This window comes from Perca flavescens, chromosome 24 (assembly GCF_004354835.1).
Source record: "Perca flavescens isolate YP-PL-M2 chromosome 24, PFLA_1.0, whole genome shotgun sequence".
In the NCBI taxonomy this organism is placed as follows: Eukaryota; Metazoa; Chordata; class Actinopteri; order Perciformes; family Percidae; genus Perca; species Perca flavescens.
The window spans coordinates 5,515,979-5,533,284 of NC_041354.1; the positions used below are offsets into that span (position 1 = coordinate 5,515,979).

General features: G+C 40.4%; 2 protein-coding genes across 2 annotated transcripts in view; one reads left to right on the top strand and one right to left on the bottom strand.

Moving 5' to 3' along the window:
- LOC114550808 (helix-loop-helix protein 2-like) overlaps positions 1 to 9,788 on the bottom strand; it is a 35,688-nt gene extending 25,900 nt beyond the window's left edge. The window contains exon 1 of the mRNA XM_028571691.1: positions 9,582 to 9,788. The gene's annotated coding sequence lies outside the window, so the exon portion shown is untranslated. The remainder of the gene's footprint in view (positions 1 to 9,581) is intronic.
- Positions 8,278 to 15,546, top strand: hpxb (hemopexin b). Its single transcript, XM_028571642.1, has 14 exons — positions 8,278 to 8,358; positions 8,952 to 8,977; positions 10,077 to 10,210; positions 10,387 to 10,492; positions 11,802 to 11,926; positions 12,087 to 12,192; positions 12,887 to 12,970; positions 13,111 to 13,268; positions 13,365 to 13,518; positions 13,753 to 13,965; positions 14,080 to 14,172; positions 14,494 to 14,624; positions 14,728 to 14,875; positions 15,067 to 15,546. The coding sequence occupies exons 1-14, from the start codon at positions 8,294 to 8,296 to the stop codon at positions 15,291 to 15,293; spliced, it is 1,770 nt and encodes a 589-aa protein (XP_028427443.1). The 5' UTR covers positions 8,278 to 8,293; the 3' UTR covers positions 15,294 to 15,546.
- Positions 15,547 to 17,306: the final 1,760 nt, after the last annotated feature.

The window sequence follows — 17,306 nt, forward strand, 5'->3', positions numbered from 1 at the left end:
CAACAGTGTCGGCACATCCACAGGACGCAAGCCTTCGCAACTCGCGCACCACCCCCACCCCTCCTCCCCGCAGTTGCCAGTAGCGTTTAACCCGTCAAATCAAGGTGGACACGGAGGATAAAAAAAAAAAAAAAAAACATGATGGACTCCTCAGAAGAGGTAATTATCTTGTAATTGTTATGTCCTCTTCGTCTCCAAAGCTGAACGCTGCGGTTGTCCTTTCTCAGCGGCGACGTAAAACGTCATCACTCGAGCTGCTGCGTTCAAATGTCGCCGGACTACACCGGACTACACTGTTGTACTGAGAAATACAGAGAGTTTTCTGGAGCTGATAGGCTTAAATAGCTTTGCATCAACTAACTTGGCAATGGCTTGAATGTAATGGACATGTATTAATATCAAATAGTTGTGCACTATAGCTTTAAGTCTTCTGTTTTCTGAATAATTCTCTCAAGACTGAATCTCAAAATAGTAAGCCTGCTATCACTCCCAAAATCCATTCTCATGTTTGCACTAGACAATAACAAAATATACACTACGTATTATTAACGTATGTTAAAGTTTGTTTACATCTGTATATTCAATTAATTTGTGCAAGTGGTCAGTTAATTAATACTCCAATTGACAAATACTCCTGTGCAGACTTCAATGAAAAGAGGGAGGGAAAAGGGGTGAGATGGGGGAGTGACAGAGAGAAGTGGAGGGAGGCGGAACTGGAGGCTGCAGGACAGAGCAGAGACAGCAGTGGAGAAAGAAGCACACACCTGGAGTCCAGGTAAGACATCTTTATGTTTGTTTGCTTTCTTTTTGTATATGCACTGGGGGAATCTTATATATTATATTCTTACATTAGGCAGCTTAAAATCTGTACTAAAACTTCAGTACACACTCAAATTGACTTTCAGAATAAAAAAAGTATTTTGTCTGGGGTAGTTTGCTGTTTTAACTAACTAAAGTTTAATTTAAATTTCAAAGAGTCCTTCACCTGTGAGCTTTACGCTCTGTTACTTTTGGTGAATGGCTCTGTTGTTTAGTTTAGATACGCTGGAATGCTCCTTGACATCCTGCATAATCCTCTCAATTATGAATGGTATCATTTATTCTATAGTCTCTCTCAGCACCTCAGCAAAGGCCGTCCGGTAACTTAGCAACTAGTGCCTCTCATTCAACATTAAAGGGGGGGTAACATGAGACGCAGTGGCCGCACTCCAGGAGAGTGCCAGGGATTTGTTACTGACGCATAACCTACATTTTCCCTCATTCCAACAAACTGATTGATGGTGAAGTTTGGACGGTGAGATTATACTCAAGATTAAGTTTTCCATGATTTCTTCTTGAGTTCTTAATTTAAAAGTAAAATTACAACCTTCATGAGCAGCATTCAACTCATTTCCCTCACAGATAACATCTTAACCATCATTTTTAAAACATGGGAAACAGATTGTATCCATTGACACTCTTAGGTCGCCCCATGTACGTTTTGATAGTTTTTGAAATTTCTTTTTTTTTTAATTTCTCCGTTTGAATATCTACATTAAAAGAAAGACAGGGTGGCCACGTGACCCGGAAGTAATAGTAAATAAAGCCTATAAAAATAAAATCCAAGCTTTTAGAACGGTCATAATATGCAGCACTAACGTTATACCAGAGTAACGTTAGGAGAAAAAAAATCAATCAATAAATAGGCTTATATAAACCTGGAACGAAAGAAATGTTAGCAACAGTCACTAGCAACCTACACCTGTCCTCTGTCAAATACAGTTGCATTTTCAGCTTTGAACAAAACCGTTCAGGAATTATTACAGCAGAAGTGGGGCGTGCGTAATGTTTCATTCGTCCCTCCTAGTCGGGACGAGTAGAAACAGCATGGCAATTAAGCCATATAAACTTCCCACAACTTCAATATTTTACTACATATCATGAATGGTACTCCCAAAAGTTTTTATTTTAGAAAGATTGTTGCTGGGCTATATCGGTGAGTTTTCCCGTTATCCTAGTACCGTTATCCTAGACTGATGGGCTGTTAAGGGCACTTATTTGGATGTGCAGTGACCTAACCCACGTAAAAACCTAGTGAAACGACATTTTACACAATAGAAACATGATATAAATGGGAAAACTTACTGTTCTAGCTATAAAAATGGCAGAATCATCCACAATGCACAAAATTTCAAAAAACGCGCTTCAGGTGACGGCAATGAGTTGTTAAGAGATATTCACGAAGACGTATAACCTTCATACACTGCTGGTAGAAAGGGGGAACAGTTTGGTCCATTACGGTGGAAACCACATTAAATATTAATTTAATTATATAATATAGTGCTAACAGTAACTCTGCACACACAATAAGTTCTAGGTTAACTATTACCAACTGTAGTGAACCAAACAATGCATGCGCTCATTAAACCTGACTGGTGATGTGCACGTGGATAGGCACGATATTAAATCACTGTAATAAACTACTTTTGCTAACCTATTTATTTCGGTCCAGGTTTATATAAGCCTATTTATTGATTGATTTTTTTCTCCTAACGTTACTCTGGTATAACGTTAGTGCTGCATATTATGACCGTTCTAAAAGCTTGGATTTTATTTTTATAGGCTTTTTTTACTATTACTTCCGGGTCATGTGGCCAGCCTGTCTTTTTTTTAATGTAGATATTCAAACGGAGAAATAAAAAAAAGGAATTTCAAAAAAACAAAATCGGACGGTTATTTGAATTTGGATTAGTCGTTTTTCGTTTTTGGATTCAGAAACCAAAAACGGAGAACGGCTCTTTTTTTACCGTTTCTTTGTTTTTGGTTTGAAACGACAAACAAAAAACAGCTGGTTTCTCATTATTTTGTTTTGTGGTTCAAACGAAAAAACAAACTAACTATCAAAACGTACACGGACCTAGGTCACATGTTTCCAGGGGGACTTTATTGTGATGAACATGCAGCGGTAAACTGACACCTAACCCTTTCATCCTTTTAAAAGCCTTGATTGTTTTGCTTCAGGGGGGTAAAAGGCTCTTTAACTTGGTCTACACCGTTAATATATACACTCTGGTACCCACAATCGACAACTCAGAATATGATCAATTTTGCATGGTCATAAAGAGAAAAAAAAGGAAGAACTGACCCCTCTCCTGGCAGTGTCTCACATACCTTGTGTTGGTGGTGAGAGACAGAGTTCACTTTCAATGCTTTCAGCAGATAAGCGCTGCCGTTTTCCCCAAAAGTAACAATGAGGGTCTGTGCTACATTCGGAAGCAACTACTCGAGACTGTTGAGGTTTCATGATGAGTGACATTAAGATAAGTGACTTACACTCATAAACCCCTCTACATCACAATGACCATTCAATGAATATATAATGTTGGAAATAGATATCAATACTGATGAAATGATAACATTTCAGATGAGGTACAGCATGACCCTGCTAATTCAAGGCATAGGTTTGCTCAATAGACATTTATTGTTATAGTGATAAGTGGTTGCCAACAGTGTTGAATATAGTCTGAATATAATGCTGACCTCAGGGAAACAGGACAGTGGTTACCTGAGAGCCCTTAAGTGTCTTGAGAGAAACCGAATAGTGTGAGGGATAGATAAAGTTGCAACGAAAGGGAATCTGTGTCCCAGCTTTAAAAACAGAAATGGTCACATGTCCCCACAGGGTTTATGTGATACACCTGAGTAAACAGGTCGGTGAAATAGATTTCAGGGAGGACGGAAGAGTTAATTTACCAAACATGACAGGATGTATGGTGTAGATATAGTGCAGTGTCACTTGTTGAATTTGAAATACTTAAGTTTTTCTTGTAGTTTTTTAAAAGCACCTAAGTATATGTTATACTTAATGCTTTGTTGTGGGTTTTGACTGTAACAAATTTGTCCTTTGCATTTTCTCTTTGTCTTGACAGAAACAAAGCGTAGTGAAATAAGGGAAACCCCATTTATTAACAAGGAGGATTTTTCAAATCTATCATTCATAATGTTAACGCAGTCACATTCAGAGAAAAGAGCCCTTCTTGGGTTCTCAGCCCTGCTGACACACAGCACTCCAAAACAGAGAGACGTGACCTCCCCACCTTCCCCACCCTTCACCCCACGGGAGTCCATCTTTAAACCCATATCTCTTACTTCACCACCTCCCTGGGTGACTCAGGCCCTTTCCAACCTGGAACAAGGAGAGCAAGAATTGCAAAGCCTCAGGGAGCGACAGCAGGCCGAAGCCGAGGAGGTGAACCGTGAGTTGGACGATGCTGCAATCGAAGCTCAGAGAGAGGAGCGTCGCCTTCTTGAGAAGGTTGAGCAGGACCACAGAGAAGCCCAGCGACACCTTAGTCAAGTAAAGCGAGAGAATGCAGCAGCGGTGCGAGTTGTGCAGTCACTTGTTGATCAGCAACTTAGAAGAATTAGACAACTGACGGAGCAGATACAAAGATGGGGCAGTACCGCTGGTGGATCCAACAAAAATCAGCTCCAAAGAGGAGTGGCAGAGGTCACTCAACCTTGGGAGATCTCTCTAACAATGAAAAGGGTCAGTTTCTTACCAAGCCCTGGGTCCAAGACCTTTAACTTAGGGGAAGTTGATGTTCGAGAGCAAAGTATGACCTACCCAATTGGTGTCTGTGGTATCCAAGGACAAAGGTGTGCCTTGCACTCAGGGGATACAGCATTTTCAAACATTGCCCCTCTTGAAATTCAAAAGGAACCACAACCAAACAGAGCTGGGCAAATGTTCAGTCCAGAGGAGAGCAATAAGGCAAACAGTGGGAACATGCGTGTTGTCCGTAAACTACGTCTGTCAAGCTCTACAGAGAATGAGGACGATCCCAAATCACCCACCTTAAACACCCCCATAACAAGGCATCGTGGTTTATCGGAGTCATCCCAAGATGAGGAAGTAGAGTCTCTGTGTTCAGACACACAGGGGCAAGACCTTTTTCTTGCTATCCCACCGGTCTCCAGTCAAGGAGAATCTGAAGGTGATGAATCTGATGGCAGACAAAATGGAACAAAGAAGCAATCCACACTAAAGGGTAAAAGGAAGCAAAAGGCCCTTTTCTTGGTCTCATGTGAAGAACCTTCCTGCCCACCTGAAGAAACTGATGCAAAAAACAGTTATGCGGCAATAACTCCAAAGACTAAGCGCAAAAGTTCACTCTCCAGGCACAGTCTTGTAGATCTTTCCACTAGACATCATCCACTTTTTCAACACACTCTACCCAAGAAAAAGACATCAAATGAATCTTCAGTGGAAAGTGGAAGCCCTCCATCCCCAGTGGACAGTGAGGATTCCTGTTACACCTATACTGTGAATACTCCAGTCAATGGATCCCAATCCCTCAAGCAAGAGCCCTACCGCTCAATGTCCACCACTGATCTCTCACGTAAACTTTGCCCTTTGATCAACCAGGGTGAGCGTAGAGGAATCAGGAAGGTTAACCGAATGCGTCTTGCCTCTGAACCTTCAACTTTAAAAAAAGGCCAAGTCCATGGCACAGAATCTGACGTGAACACTGTGAGTTCTGGTGAACGGCAATCAAGATCTCAGACTCCTGTTACTCACGGTTTGAATTTAAATCGTGTGAGCAGATCTCTGTCCTTGTCAGCTATTGAAGGAGACAAATTACACCAAGGCAAGGAATCACCTCAATACAACATAGACAAGAAAGATAGAGTTGTGTCAGCTCTGGGGGAATTGGAGGAAGAGTGTGGTTCAAATGGGCTTGACTCAGCTTGTCTGGTTAAACAGTTTGGAAAACAAGGATCAGGTCGCACTGACTTTAACCTACCAAGCGGCGTCCATGCAACTGTCAAAGGGCAACTATTTGTGGTGGATTGTGGAAACGCCCGTATTCAGGTGACTGATCTCCAGAAGAATGTTGTACAGCAGGTGTCTCCTTCAGGATCAGAAAGGTCTTCCCGCATCTGCAACTACTTTGACGTGGCCGTGAACTCAAAGGGCCTCATTGCCCTGACCTGTGCTGCTGAACGAGCGGTGTTGGTGTTCAGCCGTCATGGACGCCTCCTGCAAACATTTGGAGGCACATTGATTGGTTCCACCAACGAAGAGCTTGATGCTCCCAGAGGGGTGACTGTTACCCGTCAAGATGAGTTCTTGGTCGCTGACATCAAGCGTGGCACCTTAACTTCCCTCAAGCTGGACCCCAAAACTGGAGCCAGATTGGAGCGCACAGTGGTGACTGGGTACCACAGACCCTACCAGGTGGCAGCCTGTCTCACTACTGGGCTAATAGCAGTATCGGAACGAGGTAATGAGACTGGACGTGTCCCATGCATCCGGGTCCTGGAGCCTGGCTGGAACACTATCCGAATCCTAGGGGTGTGCTCTGGCTTGGGGCCTGTTCTGACCTGCCCTTGGGGTCTTTGTATTGACAACGATGGGGATGTCCTGGTGGTAGACTGGGGAAAGCAGCACCACCGTGTTCTTTTCTACCCATCTAAAGGTGTTGGATGGCCTCTTGTGAACGACAGCCTAAATAGCCCAAGGGGCCTCGCGCTGCTCCCTGATGGCCACGTGGTCGTGTCAGACAGCATGAATCATTGCATCAAGATCTACCGCTACAAGTGAACTGCAAAGGATGGTAAAGACAGAAAGAGAAATCTGTAATAACAGGCAATATATATCATACATTTGGAAATTTATAATGCAAGTTTCTTTGAGTATAATTTACAGCATCTAACTTCTACCTGCTTTAATTTGACAAGACCATGTTTGATGAGATTTCAATTGGTGATGGTACTTTTTGCTTTTTCCTCATGATAAATCAGTAGATGTAAGGCAATCGTAGCAGACTAGGAGGAACTCTTTTCGCCTAATATATTCAGCACAAACGATAGAAGTAGTGGATAAAAGTACTAATGCATGCTTTTAAATTACCCTTGAGTGTTTTTTTGTATTATTCTACATTAAAGCATGGTATACCATTATGCTGAGTGCTTAAAGAATTTTTAATTACATTTTGTGACAACCTTTTATTGATCAATAATCAAGAGAAATGAGAGGAGGTTTCGACATAAGCAATGGCCGGGTTAGGGTTAGGGTTGGACCTTTAGTAGCGGCTGCAGCAACTCAAACCTGTCTTCTCCTCTTCATTGTGGCAAACTAGCTATGTTGCATAGTTTAGGAAAAATAACTTATACCAAAACCACATCATAAAAGTTATCCATGATTGCTCTCTTTTTAACCAAAATACACAATATTGATTAATGATGACAATAATTAACAGGGGCAGTTTACAGAGTGAGTGAAGGCAGCAGTGTCATGGCCTTGACACAGTGAAAGTATTGCCTCACTCTGGCCTTTCAACATAAATTAAAACAAGCATTACTGCATTACTGCACTGCATTACAGCATTAGTAGAGGCAGAATATTTTTTTTGTTTTTTGTTTGGATGAATCATTACAATGTATATTTGATTAATAAATGTGGAAAAGTGTTTTCTTTCCCTCTTTTTTTCTGGGCCAGTACAAATATACAATGGACCATTAAAACCCCGATCTACTGGCCTGGGGGGGCCAGTGGGAAAACTTTTTTTATGTTTGACACTGGAGAAAACTCAGCAGATGAAATGCTGTAGTTGGCTTAAGCTTAAGATGGGCTTTGTGATTTGTGTACTGTCAATATATCTGACTAAAAACAATTAAACTTTGATTTAAATCTAATTTGCAGGATTTTGGTTATTCCTGGGGCTATTGCCCAACCACACCAAACCTCAAAAGACTAGTTACTGTAGCTTTTGGGTATTTCTCTGGTTACCACCACTGTTACGTTTCATTCATAAAATAGTGATGCTGTGGCGGCAGGAAAAACAAGGATACAACAAAATATATAGTTTTCATACAGATTTTTGTATACTTTATATAGTTTATTATAATAATTTGTTTAAAATGTGCAATATTTGTTTTTTACCTCAACCTCAAACCAGATAAAGACTTGCGCCCCCCCTGTGATCTGTGCCGCCCCCCAGGTTGGGAACCACTGGTATAGACCATAGCCTGTGCCACGCATAATACTGACTTTTTTTAGAAAATAAAGATATCATGAAATTAGTAAATTGTAATGCTGATCGTAAATGATCATGCCAAAGCCATGTTTTGCAACAACCAAACTCCACCACCCTGCGTATGCAAACATTCACACACACGCACACAGTTACCCAACTTGTCAACCCACACACACATACATTTCAGTATAAAAGTGCAGGTTCAGCTCCTGCACAGCTACAGCTCTCCTCCCCAGGTTCCACATCAGAGGACCTCATCAGGACCGCACACCATGGAGCTTTTCACCAAAACTCTGTTCCTGTGCTTAGCACTAGCCCTCACTAATGGAGCACCTGCGTGAGTATTAATGAACTCTTCATCTATCTTAAAATTAATGAACACACACTATTTGTCATTCAGGGATGCGCTAGTTCCAATCCTGATCTCAATATCCTTCACTGTTGACATCATGTGCATGTTTCAAGAGTTTTGCCAACCCTTAAAAAGAAAGAGCTCTGTGTGTGTCCCTATATATAGAGATTTTATAAAAAATAAAAAGCAAACTAAAAAAATAACCCTATAAATGGTTCCTGCTTGTCAGGTCAACTTTTGAGGCTATATTTTGTGTTTTGTTGTTGCATTTGTTTACATTAACCTGTATGGTGTTCCCGGAATTTTGTCTAGCCTCTGTAACTGATTTGGATCATTCCTACTTTTCTGTATGTTTTCTTGTCAGTTCAACAGTGCAGCAGAAATGCCCAAGTCACTGTTTATTCATTTCATAACTCTATTTGCTTGCATACAAAGTTCACCAGTTGGATCGACTGAACAAATACAAGAGTGCAAAGTCATCATATTACCTTGGTGGTGTCACATCATCATGACAAAAGGATTTTTGGAAATTAAATGTAAAGTTTTGGAAAAATAAGGATCTTTTTTATCATCCACAGGCCTCCAGAAGATGCAGCAGTAAACGGTGGGTTTTTACCACTCTCACTGTTTTATCATATAAGGACTGCTTCACTCACAGCCTACATCATAAATCATGTAATGTAGCCTAGTCTGTTTTTTACACTATATGTGAAAGAAGAACACGAGCAATGTATTAGAAAGATATTAGACATATTTTAAACATATTTGCAGATTCCAAGGTACGTGTTTAGGTTTGTTGGATTAGAAAGTAATTTATGCACTAGGCCTATTTAAAAATTGAAATGTTATTTGTTCAACTAGGAAGCCTTTTGTAAGAAAATAAACTTTTTTTTTAGATCATGATCATTTAAATTAATGTGTGCCTATCAGACAACTTTTCAGACACACTTTTTGAATCACTGTTTTAATAAACATTAAAATCATAACCTTGCTTTCTCACTTGTTTGCATGCACGAACCCAAAAAGAAACGTATGAACCGAACCGGACACGGACCCGTGCAGAACCGAGAAATGTCGGACACGAACCTGACCCGCACCCGGGTGACACAGACCCGATCGGCACCGACTTGACAGCTGATTGCTAGGAACACGTTAGCGTTCATTTGGAAGTAGGCCTAATAAGTTGTCCAAACAAAACTGTGCGTTACCTTAAATAGCCTGCGTCAGTAGCCGTCTACCTGTGCCTGGCCATCCTCATTGCCAAGAAAGTTGGTCAAATCAATCCAGGTTTCCTGTTATTCCTCTCTTGCTGGTTGAAACAGCATGGTTAACCCACTCCTCATTTCAGTTTGAAAGCCCACTTGCTGTCTCATGACAAACGCTTTGCAGTTTTGTTGCATCTAGTATAAATATACTTCGGCTCTTTGCCCCTTTGAAATAAAATAACTCATTGCTAGAGCTGCTAATTGCTAATTTGCTCTCTGACCCTTCACCTAAAGAGCACATCATTCACCTTGTGGCCACAGCCACAAGTGCACTTTGAACACACACACACAAGAACTTGGCAGTGAGGAGACATGACAAGCCAAGTTGAGACTAGTCTGTGAAAGATGCTCATTAAATCATAATGACTCAATCTATATATTTGCTAAGAACAAATGTGTTTCTTAATAACTCATGTAGATTTGATATTTTTTATCCAGATGAACCAGAGCGCCTTAAAACTCACTGTGAGCACCACAGAGACAAAGTCCAGACCACCAGTCCAGAGGGACATCGTATAGTTGGAGCCTATGTACCCCAGTGTGATGCAGAAGGACAATACCTACCTCAACAGGTACAACTATGTCTCTTTCTCATCAAACAGACAGGTTTTTGTGTGTGTGTGTGTGTGTGTGTGTGTGTGTGTGTGTGTGTGTGTGTGTGTGTGTGTGTGTGTGTTATTCTCTTGTTTTTGTTCTTTTTACTATTATTATAATGGATATTGTTGCTTTTAATTGTTATATATTTCAGTGCCATGGTTCCACTGGCCATTGTTGGTGTGTGGATGGAAGGGGTCAGGAGAGAGCAGGAACCAGGGCTCCACCTGGTACACCGTCTGTAGACTGTGACAGACCAGGTGAGACGGTTATCACTGCTTGAGACACTTTGAGTCTCACAAATAGTCATTCAGCCAAGGATTTGTGCATCCAAGCGACATACAATTCAGAAATTATAGAAAAATTTTGACATTTTGGGAAATTCGCTTTTATCCTTTTTGCCAAATATATTCAGCACAAACGATAGAAGTAGTGGATAAAAGTACTAATGCATGCTTTTAAATTACCCTTGAGTGTTTTTTTGTATTATTCTACATTAAAGCATGGTATACCATTATGCTGAGTGCTTAAAGAATTTTTAATTACATTTTGTGACAACCTTTTATTGATCAATAATCAAGAGAAATGAGAGGAGGTTTCGACATAAGCAATGGCCGGGTTAGGGTTAGGGTTGGACCTTTAGTAGCGGCTGCAGCAACTCAAACCTGTCTTCTCCTCTTCATTGTGGCAAACTAGTTATGTTGCATAGTTTAGGAAAAATAACTTATACCAAAACCACATCATAAAAGTTATCCATGATTGCTCTCTTTTTAACCAAAATACACAATATTGATTAATGATGACAATAATTAACAGGGGCAGTTTACAGAGTGAGTGAAGGCAGCAGTGTCATGGCCTTGACACAGTGAAAGTATTTCCTCACTCTGGCCTTTCAACGTAAATTAAAACAAGCATTACTGCATTACTGCACTGCATTACAGCATTAGTAGAGGCAGAATATTTTTTTTGTTTTTTGTTTGGATGAATCATTACAATGTATATTTGATTAATAAATGTGGAAAAGTGTTTTCTTTCCCTCTTTTTTTCTGCAATGGCCCGATGGCCTGGGGCCAGTAAAACAACATGTTGGGCAAGTTGATTGGCCAGTCGCCAGCCCAGTCATATTGTTTGTGCCAATCAAAGTAACAAGTCAGTTCTTTGTAATTTGATACTAGCGTTAGGTTAGAAATGGAGTTCCCTAACGTCAACATACGACCACCGGCACCCGCAACAAAGAGTCCACACGTGCTTTGGACCTTTAGTAGCGGCTGCAGCAACTCAAACCTGTCTTCTCCTCTTCATTGTGGCAAACTAGCTATGTTGCATAGTTTAGGAAAAATAACTTATACCAAAACCACATCATAAAAGTTATCCATGATTGCTCTCTTTTTGCTCTCTGTAACTTGACAGCAAAGAACTTGGCAGTGAGGAGACATGACAAGCCAAGTTGAGACTAGTCTGTGAAAGATGCTCATTAAATCATAATGACTCAATCTATATATTTGCTAAGAACAAATGTGTTTCTTAATAACTCATGTAGATCTGATATTTTTTATCTTGATGAACCAGAGCGCCCTAAAACTCACTGTGAGCACCACAGAGACAAAGTCCAGACCACCAGTCCAGAGGGACATCCTATAGTTGGAGCCTATGTACCCCAGTGTGATGCAGAAGGACAGTACCTACCTCAACAGGTACAACTATGTCTCTTTCTCATCAAACAGACAGGTTTTTGTGTGTGTGTGTGTGTGTGTGTGTGTGTGTGTGTGTGTGTGTGTGTGTGTTTTTCTTGTTTTTGTTCTTCTTACTATTATTATAATGAATATTGTTGCTTTTAATTGTTATATATTTCAGTGCCATGGTTCCACTGGCCATTGTTGGTGTGTGGATGGAAGGGGACAGGAGAGAGCAGGAACCAGGGCTCCACCTGGTACACCGTCTGTAGACTGTGACAGACCAGGTGAGACGGTTATCACTGCTTGAGACACTTTGAGTCTCACAAATAGTCATTCAGCCAAGGATTTGTGCATCCAAGCGACATACAATTCAGAAATTATAGAAAAATTCTGACATTTTGGGAAATTCGCTTTTATCCTTTTTGCTGAGAGGTAGATGAGAAGGTTGTGATCTTCTCCTCTAACTAAGAATTATTCCGTTAATAAAGACTCAGTGATCACACCTGAGCAAGAGCTTTAGAACAAGAAGGCACTTCTATGAACTTTACATACTGTATATAACAATTATTTTGATAGTTAACTGTGAGGCAGTATAAATCGTTCAATTGTTTTGATCCTAATAATAAATCTAACAAGTAATGTCTTTATGGCAGTTAACAATTTAAAATGAAAAAAATCATCACTTGTTTGCCCCTCTCTCTTTCTAACCCTGTGATCCTCTCTCACCCTCTCACTCACACTCTAATGTACACACAGAGGCCGCTCTATGAATTCAGTCAGTCATGATAAGCCTGTCTGATCTTACATAATGTTAAACAGACCCGGTTCTAGGGTTCAGGTAGACCGGTGCAGACCTCCACTGGTTTGTCCATTATTTGTCTGTTAAACAAGCTGTTCTGTCTGATGATTCACATTTCCTGTGTTTTCCCTTATTTCAGTTGCACTATTGTTAACAACAGTTAATATCTCCATGTTTAGATGCTGCTCTTCCAGACCGGTGTGCAGGTATTGAGTTTGATGCCATTACTCCTGATGAGAAAGGAAACATGTTATTCTTCAAAGGTGTGGAATATTTTTTTTATAAAGATCAATGGACTTTATTTTCTAATGGGATTATTTGAGCTCCATTTTCTATATTTTTCCCAAACGGAATAGGCCTATATATTTATGGCAGTGTAATGAAACAGATGTTTTCCCTTCAGGTAGCCACTTGTGGCCGGGTTTCCGTGGTCCAGCTCAGCCCTCCAATGAGTCCTTCAAGGAGCTTGATGACATGCATAACATCGGCCATGTTGATGCTGCCTTCCGCATGCACAACACAGAGAACCCAGACGATCACGATCACATCTATTTCTTCCTGGTATGATCCACAGATTTCATTTTCATTTGTAATGTGTTTCTGTTAAAAATTCAGATTCAGCGCTACCTAAACTTTTTTCTGATGTAATCTCTCCAGGATGACAAAGTGTTCAGCTATTACAACCATACCCTGGAGGACGGGTATCCAAAAGAGATCCAGGAGGACTTCCCAGGGGTCCCCACTCATCTGGATGCTGCTGTGGAGTGTCCCAAAGGAGAATGCATAGCTGACTCAGTTCTATTCTTTAAGGGTATATTGGCATGTTAGTCAGATGTAACTTATCAGAATTTCACTAATGCAGCATGCTTAACAGGTAGTCTAGCAAATATAGGCAGATTTCTTAGAATTTAAGCATATTAATCCACGTTGCAGGTTATGGGGATGCATTAGTATCAAACTATTTGGGATATGATTAGGCTACCGTAAATGAATGAGCACATGGTGTTGCTAATTGGTAACTCAAACTAATAATTTACCCCCACAGGAAATGATGTGCACGTTTATGATATTACCACAAAGACAGTGAAGACCAAGACATGGTCCCACCTGCCTGTCTGCACCTCTGCTACACGCTGGCTGGAGCACTACTACTGTTTCCATGGACACAACTTCACCAGGTTCCACCCGGTATCCGGACAGGTGAGCGGTGACTACCCCAAGGACGCCCGCAGGTACTTCATGACGTGCCCCAACTTTGGTGAGTTCATCCAGAAAAGAACAGTCCCGTTTGGTTCAAATTATTTTGCACAAGGAATTGAAACGGATCTACAGTGTTTTTGGTAAGCGTGTAATCTTCTGTATTTGACGGCAGGTCATGGAGGTCATTATAAAGTCCTGAAATGCAGTGAGGTCAAAATAGATGCCATCACCACTGATGATACAGGAAAAATGTATATCTTTGCAGGTAAAGTAAAAAACAAAATAAGTAGTATTTAAAGGAATAGCTCAACTTTTTAGGAAATACAGTATTTGATTTCTTGCTGCTAAACAAGTCATATTTTTTCTTCTGCAAAGCTAGCTGTTTCCAACTGCTCCCAGTAATCAGCTGCTGGCTATAACACATCCTTAATGCACATATATGAGAGTGTTACTATCTTCTCTTCTGACTTTCGGCACAAACGTGAAAAAGTGTATCTCCCAATATGTCAAAATATTCCTTTTCCTTTGATAATTATTTCACTCTTGCTGTAAAACGTTCACTAAGACTTCAGTTCAATCTGCTCAGGCCCCATCTACATGCGTCTGGACACCAGTCGTGACGGACTTCACGCCTTTCCAATCACCAGGGCGTGGAAGGAGGTGACCGGCGGAGTGGATGCTGTTTTTTCCTACACTAACAAAATCTACTTGATTAAGGTAGACCTCGAAGTAACCAGTAAAAAAAAATCTTGAATAACTGCAAGCCATCTATCTATCTGTGTTGAAGTTAAATACCTCTTCTTCTGCCAAACACATGCAGGGTGATCAGATTTACATCTATAAAACAGCTGCTCACTACACCCTGATTGAAGGCTACCCTAAAACCCTGAAGGAGGAGCTAGGCATTGAAGGACATGTGGACGCTGCTTTTCTCTGTCCCAATGAACATACAGTTCATGTAATCCAAGGTAAGATTACGGAGTGCTTTTTTCTCAATTTTTGGTAAATTTTTGGATTGAACTTGTTTTGAATATTAACAAAACTCGAAATATGCCTAGGCAGAAAAAGTTTGTTGAAAATAAAAATAGGCCTAGTATAATCTTTGTGTTTGCTCACAAGTGATTAACAAACATCTTTACACACACATTTCTTCCAACAGGACAGAAATTGCGCGCCGTTGACCTTACCGCCTCACCCAGGGCCGTGACCCAGGTTCTGCCCATGTCCTTGTCCGACATCGATGCAGCTGTGTGCGGTGAAGAAGGAATTAAAGTGTTTAAGGGCTCACAGTTCTACAACTATGAAAGCCCCAGGTTACTGGCTTTGAGCAGAATCGCCCCTGTGCCTCAAAATATTACCAAAGCAATGATGGGATGTGAGGAATAGGAGTCAGGGATGACAGAATGCTTCCCGGACATCTGCTTATTAGTTCATCAAACTATTCATTCCCCTCCTCCACACACAAAATAAGTGACATCTATCACTATCTTTACAAGCAGACTGGCGGTATGGAATCAAAATCACTTTTTAAATGGAGAGTAAAGAAATACATATGTGAGATGTTTTGAAAAATCCTCCTCCCATGCAGAGTGGAGTTGTGAGTGAGTGAGTTGTTTGATGAATAAAATGTTGAAAACTACACACTGGAGTGTAAGTCAGTCTGTCAATTTCAGTGATTATTATGTCAACAATTTACGATGTCTTTATCATAAAAAGAAAATGTATTATTGGTTTGATATTTTCAGGTTGCAGATGCGAAACTGAGACTGAACAATTCCAACAAAATCCAAAAGAAACATTTTAAGTGATTATAGAGTTTGGCCACTAGAGGACCTACTGTACAAATGAATGTGTTTCACCAGAGTCATGAGGTGATCAGATTCACAGTCAGCTTCAGTAACAGTTAACCGGAATCAGCTTCAGTAAAAGTCTTGACTCTGACATAGACTCAATGTATGAAGAAGCAGGCATTTTTTCCGATTGCCTATTGTGAGTTTTTTACCTTAATATTTCCAGGTTGCAAAACTATCTGTATATCTGTGCCCTAATGGGACACTTCCCCTGATGTCACACATTTTGTAATTGCACATTTGTAAAGAGACAGCCTTATGTCCGGCCACAGTGTTCGGCAGCTGTTCTCCTGTTGTATCTATCAATTTATTTCTAGCAACGAGTTGCGGGTGTAGTAAAATGTGAAGCTCTACATCAATGGGCTCAATTTAGAGAAATTGCTTGTGGCCAAAACCTTTTTTTGTTGCAATAAGGCTTGATCAGGAAACCAACTTAACACAGTCATGCTTCCTTCAGCTAGCAGTAGTGCTGCGCAAACATAACAGGCTTCATAGTGGAGCAGACTGAGAGTGGAACACTTGTCCAGCTGAACCACCCACAGAATCCCAGATACATTTGCTCCCAATCAACAAACCAAACAATTCTTGATGTTCCCACCAAGAAAATAAAGTTAAAAATTTCCATGTTCTTTATTAATATTCTTATTATTGCAGCTTTCAATTTCATTCATTTATTGTTTTGAACCAAACAAGCATTCAGCAATGAGGCTAATATGTTTTTTTATAGGCAATGTTGTACCTCACTTTTTTATATTTATATTCTGTCTAAAAGAAAGAAACAATTCAACTCTAATTTCTCTGTAAGTTCATGTTCATGCCCATGTTCATTTTTGTAATATTCTCTGCAACATCAAAGTCAAGCTTTTCATTTCAACCATTCACAAGTCAAATTGTTTAAGGCCTGTCTAAAGATGGTGTTTTTTTGATTTAGGAGTCCTGTTCTCTGTTATTATTTCAATGTACAGTATTTACACAAACGGTCCATGCTCATGTTGGACCATATGGACATGTACGCAGCAGCCTGTAAGAGTCCAGAGGTCGGGACGGCATTAGCAGGCATTCAAGGCCTTTTCACTCCCTGGGAGAGGTTTTTGTTCAGCCAAAATCCCTGGGACTTTCAGCAAGCATAAAGGAAGTGCTGGCCTCAGCACAGCTTAATGGGCAAGGCCATGAGGACACACACACACACACACACACACACACACACACACACACACACACACGCATAGAAACACCACCACACATGCACACAAAAGCATAGCAGACAGTACAGTGTTTTCATAGCACACACATAGAGCTGCCAGCTATCAAGTAATATTGATAAGTGGAGCTTCACTTTAAAATTCAATGTATTAAACATGCATTATTTTATTGATTGCTTTTCATTTTGCTAACAAATTGACATTAGCCTAAGGTAATCATTAGAAAAAAATAAGGTGTCCAAAATGAAAAGGATTTATCCGCTGCAGAGCATGAATCCGATCAATAAATTAAATTCCTATGGGCATATTAGAATTTGATATTTCTCATGGACAAGTATGGATTTTGT

Excerpts from the sequence above, each read along its gene's own strand:
- hpxb (XM_028571642.1), top strand. The coding sequence starts at position 8,294 with ATGGAGCTTTTCACCAAAACTCTGTTCCTGTGCTTAGCACTAGCCCTC. Across the intron at positions 8,978-10,076 it reads AGAAGATGCAGCAGTAAACG|ATGAACCAGAGCGCCTTAAA; the intron begins GTGGGTTTTTAC and ends TTTTTTATCCAG. Across the intron at positions 13,966-14,079 it reads CATGACGTGCCCCAACTTTG|GTCATGGAGGTCATTATAAA; the intron begins GTGAGTTCATCC and ends ATTTGACGGCAG.